This window comes from Colobus angolensis, unplaced genomic scaffold (genome assembly GCF_000951035.1).
Source record: "Colobus angolensis palliatus isolate OR3802 unplaced genomic scaffold, Cang.pa_1.0 Scaffold12, whole genome shotgun sequence".
Lineage (NCBI taxonomy): Eukaryota > Metazoa > Chordata > Mammalia > Primates > Cercopithecidae > Colobus > Colobus angolensis.
This window is the reverse complement of record NW_012113141.1, coordinates 6,973,110-6,982,605: the sequence shown is the minus strand read 5'-3', so window position 1 is coordinate 6,982,605 and position 9,496 is coordinate 6,973,110. Positions and strand designations below refer to the sequence as shown.

General features: G+C 44.1%; 1 protein-coding gene across 2 annotated transcripts in view; it reads left to right on the top strand.

Moving 5' to 3' along the window:
- Nucleotides 1–7,880, top strand: part of USP54 (ubiquitin specific peptidase 54) — a 127,199-nt gene extending 119,319 nt beyond the window's left edge. For both annotated transcript variants that reach the window (XM_011928085.1, XM_011928078.1), the window contains 4 exons: nucleotides 441–559; nucleotides 881–1,021; nucleotides 4,718–4,901; nucleotides 6,238–7,880. In XM_011928085.1, the coding sequence (XP_011783475.1) occupies nucleotides 441–559; nucleotides 881–1,021; nucleotides 4,718–4,901; nucleotides 6,238–6,797 (1,004 nt within the window). In that variant the 3' untranslated portion in view covers nucleotides 6,798–7,880. The remainder of the gene's footprint in view (nucleotides 1–440; nucleotides 560–880; nucleotides 1,022–4,717; nucleotides 4,902–6,237) is intronic.
- Nucleotides 7,881–9,496: the final 1,616 nt, after the last annotated feature.

The window sequence follows — 9,496 nt, the reverse complement described above, 5'->3', positions numbered from 1 at the left end:
ACGGACTCTCACTCTGTCGCCCAGGCTGGAGTGCAGTGGTGCGATCTCAGCTCACTGCAAGCTCCACCTCCCGGGTTCACGCCATTTTCCTGCCTCAGCCTCCTGAGTAGCTGGGACTACAGGCGCCCACCACCATGCCCGGCTAATTTTTTGTATTTTTAGTAGAGATGGGGTTTCACTGTATTAGCCAGGATGTTCTCGATCTCCTGGCCTGTGACCCACCCGTCTCGGCCTTCCAAAGTGCTGGGATTACAGGTGTGAGCCACCGCGCCTGGCCCTTCTTGCTTCTAAATTCCAGGAGCATGTCCCCCCCGTTGAATTCAGGGATGCATATTTATTATTTAATGAAACAACAACTCCGGAGTTTGTGCTGCTAGGCTTAGAGGTTAGGCCCTAGGAGAAGAAACAGCCTCAACTTGTATTTATGTTTTCCTCTTCAGGCTCTGCAGATGGCATGGGGAGGAGGTTGCACTCAGCCCCTGATCCTGGTCTCTCAAAGACTCCAACAGCAGAAATGGAGCAGAGTCTCCATGAAGCCAGAACAATGTGTACTTCTCAGGTAGCAGCCTCAGGTGCTAAGGTGCTGGGCCCGGGGTGGTGTGTTGGGGAAGGAATTATGGAAAGATATGTCTGGTAGGGATGATGATAAGGCAGAGTCATGGTGATATGGGGCTATCAGAAGAAAATAAGGTCTATGATTGGGCTTCTTTTGAATTAGAGGAGATTTTTACATGGCCACTATCTTACCAATACATCTAATTCAGGTGTCTATTACTACTGAGTCTTCCCCTATTCTTTCCCATACCCTGAGGATAGTGTCTGTGGGAAAACCATAAGTCTGGTATTATGTGTCTGCCTGTATGTGTCTGTGTGTTTGAAGGCTACACCTTGCCGAGGCCTCAGCAGGGAGTGTGGGGAGGATGAGCAGTACAGTGCAGAGAACTTACGTCGCATCTCACGCAGTCTCAGTGGCACCGTTGTCTCAGAGAGGGAGGAAGCTCCAGTTTCTTCCCACAGTTTTGTAAGTAGAATCAGGGTCCATCTATTCAGAGCACCCTCCTCCTTGCTAAGCAAAAATACAGTGTAGGTAAAGAAGCAGGGAGAAAGTGAAGGTTGTAATGTGAGGAAAAGCCCTGTGTACTCAGCAAAAGTAAGGACACGCAGTCATTATTTTATTTACAAACGTTCAGTTGGAGCCCAGAGGAATGTCCATTCCCTGTAGCAGTTCTGAAAGGCTGTGTGTGTTACAGGGTTTCCTAGGGTGAAAAGAGTCATAATAGCCTTGAGAGGAATCTGAGAAGCAAAGGCTCCTGATTGGGTCAGAACCCACAGCACTAATCAAAGGAAGAAGGAAAGAAATGGGATGCAGTATTGGTTTGGTTTTTCCCCTCACCCCCAGTATGTGATTGAATAGAATTCAGTGTGTTTTCAATCTAAAGTGAAGCATGTGCATCAGCAAGAAAAAGAAAAAAGCCTTGCGAATTTTCATATGCAGTAATGTGTAGGCAGAAGGGGCAGGAAAGCCCAAGCCATTAGAGATCAACAAACTTAAATATCAGTGGCTAGGTTTGTAGGTAATCATACCTTTGGAGAATTTCACTTCCTTCCCCAAGTTGAGTTTTCATTACAGTAGAGGTCAGGGTACAAAGTACCATTGCATTGAAGGTTGTCCACTAGGTAGTTCAGGAAAAATGTAAAAACAGGTTTTAAATACATGGTATAAAAATAAAAAGGTATAAAAGCACATATGGTGAAAACCAAGTCTGTCTTCTACCAGCTCTTCAGATTCAGTTTCCCTCCTAAGAGGTACTCATTTTTCTAATTTTTAAAAATCAGCTGAGGCCAGACGTGGTGGCTCATGCCTGTAATCCCAGCACTTTGGGAGGCCGAGGATGGTGGATCACCTGAGGTCAGGAATTCAAGACCAGCCTGGCCAACATGGCGAAAATATAAACATTAGCCGGACATGGTGGGAGGGGGTGCCTGTACTCCTAGCTACTCAGTAGGCTGAGGCAGGAGAATCGCTTGAATCCGGGTGGCAGACGTTGCAGTGAGCCGAGATTGAGCCACTACACTCCAGCCTGGGCGACAGAGCAAGACTCTGTCTCAAAAACAAAACAAAACAAACAGAAAAACTCAGCTGAATTTATAATAAGATTCATTCAATTTATTGTTCATAAATTCCTAAACAATTCTGATCACGCTGCCATTCATTTTTTGGAAAAGGTGGATTCTCCTGCCTAGCATTTGTTCTCGTGTACTTTCAATTCATTTAATTGCAAATTGTTATTTTCCTAGGAGAATTGGCTTCCTTTCTTCTGACTTCTGTATCATTTATTGATTCATTCTCTTAAATAAATACTTATTGATTCTGTCACAAGATTCCTAACACAAAAATAAACAAATAAATAAGTGCTTATTGAGTGTGTCAGAGGTATTGTGCTAGGTGCTGGAGATACAATGGTGAGTTAGATGTAGTCCCTGCTTTTATGGCACTTACAGTCTACAGTGAAGGACAGATAAATAAACAATTATAATGTATTAAGGATTTGATCCTATGGGAACATAATAGAAGGGACATTTAAATCAGGCTTGAGGTATCATGGAAGGCTTCCTGGAAGAAGCAAAAAGAATATAGCAGGTAAAAGGGACCTGAGCAAATATTAACTGAATTAAAATAAGCTTATTTAGTATGGCAGGATTAGAAAGTCTGGCGAGGGGAGATGATGGAGAGTGTTGACAAGAGAGGATACAAAGAATATTATGGACCGCAGACAGCCCTGTATGTCACAATAAGTAGTTGGGAAGGATAGAGATAAGTCAACGTATTTGAGACCCAGTTAGGAAATAAACATCAGTGGGAGTTGGTGCCTGCCTGGATGTTGGGAGAGAGGGTAAAGGATGATACTCAAGTTTTATGGTTAGATAATGATATATTTGAGGGAAGATACGTATTCAGTTTTGCATATATTAAGCTTGAGTGGAGATATCTGGCAGGCGTTTGGAATGAGATATATAAGCTGGAAATTGAAATTTGGGAATCATACCCCTTGAAAAGAGGAAAAGACTCGCAGAAAGAGAAGAAGAGCCAGGACATATCCCTAAAGAGCATTAGATTTAAGGTGGTTCTTCTTTTGAAGAACCCTAAAAGGAGACTGAGAAAAAAAGACTAGCGAGACTGAAGGGAAACCAGGGATGTGTGGTACCATAGGCACCAAGGGGAGAATGTTTCAAGAAGAAAGGAGTAATTAGCTATGTCACATGCTGAGAGGAGTGGCACCTGGTCCTTAGGCAGTATGATAAATGCTAATTTTGTGCCATGTTGTGGTAGGTGCTGTGAGCATACACTGATGAAACAACACAAATTCTGCCCTTGAGTAGCTTGCAGTCTCGTAAAGGAAATTAGACATACTGGCATATAGATAATTTTATTTAACATATTATTACTAAGTGCCCACATTGTTCTAGGCACTGTTCAAGGTGCTAGGGATACAGAAGTAAAAAGAAATAGGGGAGAAAGACAATAAACAAATAAATGATATAATGCCAGACAATGATAAGTATGATAAAGAATAATAAAATAAGGCAAGAGAATAAGGAGTAAAGAGGTAATAGTGTTTTTTTTGAGGGCTATTCCTGATAGTAGGGTAGTGAGGGAAATAATCTCTAAGGAAGTAACTTTTGATTAGAGACCTCAGTGATATGAAGGTGTGAGCCATCAAAAGAATATTCTTGGTAACAGAAACAGTAAGTATAAAGACTCTGAGGTAGCAATGAGTTTGGTGTGTTTGAGGAACATTAAAATTAGAGTGTAAAAGCTCCAGGAATGATAGGAAATAAAGTGAGGAGCAGTAGGGCCATATCACATAGGACCTTGTAGACCATGGTAAGGAGTGGATGGGAGATAGGAAGAGCAGACTGAAGGCTATTGCAGTAGTCCAGGTGAATTTAAATATAAAACCCATAGGTAGAAATGATAGTCCTTGGCAAGTAATGGAATTGTGGATGCGAAGTGGGAAATCAAGGTCATTGCCAATGTTTTGAATAGGGGTGATTTAGGAAAATGAGGTGCCAGGAGGAGGAGTTTGGAAGGATTTTGGTTCAATTTTGGATATGTTACTGTTTCAGATGTTAAAGGGGAATATTTCTGGGTATTTATCATAAAAGTAGATAATTAATAGGGAGTAGAGCAGGACATAAGCATCAGTAAATACAAACTTGACAGGCAAAAGAGGAAGCTGTGGAATGTATAGCAGTGACAGGAGAGAAGATGGGGTAGAGTTCTTGATTCTACATTTAAACATACATAGTTTTATTCCCAGTACTTAGAATAAGTAAAGGATTTTTTTTTTTCTCATTCTCTCAGGCTTTCTGAATTTCTCATATTTTGTTTTTATTTTTAAATTTCTATCTCAATCTCTCTAATTCTACTGTTAGCATTAAGGAGTTTGCTAAAGACCTGAATGGTAGAGTTGGGAAGGTGAGGGATATGAGGAGGACTGGTTAAGGGATAAGGATCTGAAGTTTGCAGTTTCTTAGAGGGCTGGCAGGGAGAGCGACTGAAAAAATTGGGTCCTACTCCAGAACAAAGCATGTAGGCATGTTTGTGCTCTGGTTCCCTCCATTTCCCTTTGCTTGCCTCACTGTGTTTACCCAACGACATCCTGCTTTGTGTTAATCCTCATCTCTATGTTTTTTTGTCTTGTCTCATTATAAGGATTCATCAAACGTGAGGAAGCCTTTGGAAACCGGGCATCGTTGTTCCAGCTCCTCTTCCCTCCCTGTCATCCATGACCCTTCTGTGTTTCTCCTCGGTCCCCAACTCTACCCTCCCCAACCACAGTTCCTGTCCCCAGATGTCCTGATGCCCAGCATGGCAGGGGAGCCCCATAGACTCCCAGGTAACTCCCCCAAATCTAATATTATATGCCAGAATTTGGTACCTTTTCAGGGTCCTCATAGGGTCAAATCAGTATACCTATGGGGAGGGGGGTATCCCAAGGTGAAGTGGTGTGAGGATATGAATTACTGCTTCAAAGTCATGCATTGATCCACATAAATATTAAATCATTTGTTGGGCACCATGATTCTTAGACCAAGGGTCTAGACCAGTACCCCTAGAGTCTGTCTACTTATGAGAATGAACTGCTTCAGTCATGATAGAATAAGCTTTTAACTGACAAAGGGGAGTTAATACCCAGTCTTTGGGACACCCCCAGAACAGAAATGGTCATCTCTATTAGCTAGTTTTCTCTCCTTCTGTCCTCTGAGTCTCAGCTGAGGGATGGTCTAGGAAGACAAGTAATGAGTGGGAGAATTGGAAAGACCCTATACATGGAGTACCCACACCATGTGTACAGACCCAGACAATTGTGGGGAAGGTGAGCAACATCATTTTGGCTTTCTTTGACCTTCCAAGTGAAATGTTCTCTTTTTTCCCCTCATGCGCTGGATGTTCAAGCTTAAGGCAGTGGTTCTCAACGGATAAAGGGGATGTACTACCGGTATCTAGTGGGTAGAGGCCAGGGATGCTGCTAAACGTCACACAGTGCACAGGGCAGTCTCTTCCCAACCCCAACAAAGAATTATCAGCCCAAGATATCAATAGTGCCAAAGTTGAATAAATGTATAAGAAAAGGCATTCCACATTAGATCTCAGAGATCAAACGAAGGCAGCTTAACTGAAGTGAAGATAACATTTTAAGAAAAGTTGGAAAAAAAAAAAAGTCAGGCACAGTGTCTCACACTTGTAATCCCAGCACTTTGGAGGCCAAGATGGGAGGATTGCTTAAGCCCAGGAGTTCAAGACCAGCCTGGGCAACATAGTGAGATCCCATCTCTATTTTTTTAAAAAAGAAAAGCTGAGTGAGGTTTTGGTATGGTGGTTCTAGAAATATAGTCATCACAAATGGAGTATACATTTGCTAAATATTGCTATATATTAGGGAGCCCTCCTTTTGTATGCGTGTGTATAGTGGATGAGAGATTATAGTGGAGGGAGGTAGAGGTATGGCAACATCCATGAGACTGTTTCATTTGCCCAGGTTGGAGGTATGATATTTGATTTTGATGTATATTAAGAATTTTAAAAAATGGAATCAAAAGCACAGCTTGGTTCTTTCTTTCCCTTGTGTATATGCTCTTGGTAGGGAATTGAGCTAAACAGCTAGGCATGGCTCTCTGGGAAGAATGGTATTCTGAAGATGCTCAGTCTTTGGGTTTCTTTTCTTTCCCCAGGAACTTCGAGGAGTGTCCAGCAGTTTCTGGCTATGTGTGACAGGGGTGAAACTTCCCAAGGGGCCAAGTACACAGGAAGGACTTTGAATTACCAGAGCCTCCCCCATCGTTCCAGAACAGACACCTCCTGGGCACCCTGGTCAGAGACCAACCAGCATATTGGGACCAGATTCCTGACTACTCCAGGATGCAGTCCTCAGCTAACCTACACTGCCACACTACCAGAAAGAAGCAAGGGCCTTCAGGTTCCTCACGCTCAGTCCTGGGGTGATCTTTTCCATTCACCCTCCCACCCTCCCATTGTTTATCCTGTGTACCCACCATCTAGCAGTCTTCATGTACCCCGGAGGTCAGATTGGAATTCAGATCCTGTTCCAGGGTCCCGAACCCCTGGTCCTCGAAGAGTAGATATGCCCCCAGATGACGACTGGAGGCAAAGCAGTTATGCCTCCCGCTCTGGACACAGGAGGACAGTGGGAGAAGGGTTTCTGTTTGTTCTATCAGATGCCTCCAGAAGAGAGCAGATCAGGGCTAGAGTGCTGCAGCACAGTCGATGGTAAAGGTTACTCCTTTCCTTTCCTGGAGCTACACCTTTCTATGTAAAACTGTACTGTGGGCCAGGCCCGGTGGCTCATGCCTGTAATCACAGTACTTTGGGAGGCTGAGGCGGGCGGATCACAAGGTCAGGAGATTGAGACCATCCTGGCCAACATGGTAAAACCCTGTCTCTACCAAAATACAAAAAATTAGCCAGGCGTGATGGTGCATGCCTGTAGTCTCAACTACTTGGGAGGCTGAGGCAGGAGAATTGCTTGAACCCAGGAGGCAGAGGTTGCAGTGAGCTGAGATCGCACCACTGCACTCCAGCTTGGCAACAGAGTGAGACTCCGTCTCAGAAAACAAAACAAAACAAAAAAAACTGTACTGTGGCAGCGTTGGTACCCTGCATCACTGCCATGGTTGTGCTATTCTTATCTCAACATAGAACTGGTGGGTTCTCTTAAGGGTGTCAGGAACCTCTAAAAAGACCTGATTCTTTGGGAGGGGATATTTGAAATTCCAACTTCCATTCCCCCTAGCAAAAGGAAGCAGCTGCTGTTTAAGGGTTTTATCTGAGCCACTTTAAAGATGAATCCATGGTATTACTCTGGATACTAGCCATTCCTTAGGATCTTAAGGTCACATTTTATTCCTGGATGCTTTATGTCCCCACCTCCACCTGAGCCCTCGTCCTCTGTTCCCTACTATATTCCCAACTTCTACTCTTTGTTTTATCCACCTATCCCTATTACCTGACCCTTTGTCTTCCCTATCTCCCATCCTTGGGGGGACATGTAGCCCTGTGGTCATGGTTCTGATTACATCATCAGGGCAGCCCCCTGATTATATTATATGGCCTGTCAGCATTCCTTGTGCCCTCCAAACCTTAGGCCTAGAACGTGGAGCTGCCAACATAACATCCACCCTTTTGAACAGATGGAGTCAGGCACACTAACACAGCCTTCTGTCCTCAGCACAGCCATTATTACCACTTGCTCAGTTGTTGTTGTGAACCCTCAGAGTCAGCTGAACTATTTTAGGCCAAACATACTGTTTTTGTAAAGTATTTTTCATTAATAAATCTATAAGATAGTTCTATTTAATTCCTTGTCATTCTTCCCTTTGTATGCTCTTGCTTTTTTTGTACTGGGGCAGGGAAGCCTAGATAAATATATGAAGTGCCTTTTGACTGAGTGGAAGTGAGGAGCCAGACAGGAGTTGAAGGATATAGAATCAAGGTGGGAATCAATGGGTCCTAAAATAGGGTGCCTTTCCTTTTTACTATTGCTGTTAGGATGTTTCCCATCCCTTTCCTGATGCAGCATTCAGTACTCAGTACATTATACACTTCCTTCCTTCCTCCCCTCCTTAGGGAGATTTTCTGGGCATTCAAGCTCTTCTAACAAACTCACTCCTGATCGATGTACTCCGGGTGCCTTTCCTCTATCTTATAAGTTTGTGACATGCCTCCTGTTCCTTCCTCTCCTTCCATGGGGGCCTCTCCCTTTCCCTTCCCCTGTGGTGTTATGGCCCTTCCATGCCAGAAAAATCCATTTTCACCCGTGCCTCACTCCTGAGACTCTTCCCTCTAAATAGTAGCTTGTGGGTTCCCTGTTTGGAAAATACCCATTGTTGGTCTTTCCCTTCGTCTTTCACCTCGGGTCTCAGGATTGAAACCGACACAAAGAAGAGGTAGAAAGGTACTCTTTGAGACCTTCGGGCTACTACTTACTTATCACCATCCATTATGAACAGATTCTGAGCACATGTATTATTGAGCAGGACGATGGGCAGGAATTTGTTGTTCCATCCCACTTGGATCCTGCACCATCAAGATATATAGAGCTTAGTGGACATGCTGGTCCCTGTCCATGATTCAACGTATCTCCTGGTGTCGTGGATGCACTCGTCTAATAATTTTTGATAAACAGTCAATTCTTTTCCCTCTACCCCCTTTCCCACGAATGTCAGTCACCTTGGTCTCTATAAAGGGTCCATAAGTCACCTGGGCCCAGATTCTGTGCATGCACAGAAATAAGGAATTAATTTCCAATTCCCTGTTTACTCCTCTGCCTTCCAGGAGGAAGCTGTGTCCTTTTCAGGTGAATTCTTCAGATTCTTTGCACATCTCTTGGTGTCATCTCCTTTCTTCCCCTTACCTGTTTTGACAAACTGTGGCGCCGAAATTGCTCTAGCTGCATTCTTATTCTGTGCCTTCAGACTCTTGACAATTCCAGACTCTAAACACAAAGGCCAGAATTCTCCTTCAAACTGCATTTTGGATGGTCCTTTCACCACTCTAGAACCAACAATGCTTCCTCTATTCTGTGGTCCCCTGCCAACCCTTTAGTATTCAGATCTGGTAGCTAAATCGTTATACATTTGTTTCTCTATTAGTAGGAGATCCTGAGGTTTAATCAAATCTCCTCAGTTTACTGGGGAATGCCATGAGAGCGGGTGTGTTTCCTCGCAGTCGTTCATCGCAGCACCTAGCTACAGACTTGCCCCATCTCCTCATTCTTGATTCTGCATGCAAAGAATTTTAACCTGATCCCTTGGCCTTGTCCTGTTTCTCTCCTAGCCTCAGTAATTTTGCCCAAGTCCCTAGAGCCTACCCCGCCCCCACCCCCGCACGCGCAGTGCATGCCGGTCTTAGCCCCTCTGTAGGGAAAGAGGGTCCGCCATGTTCCCCGGCGGCGCCGCCGCTTGGCTCTGGTAG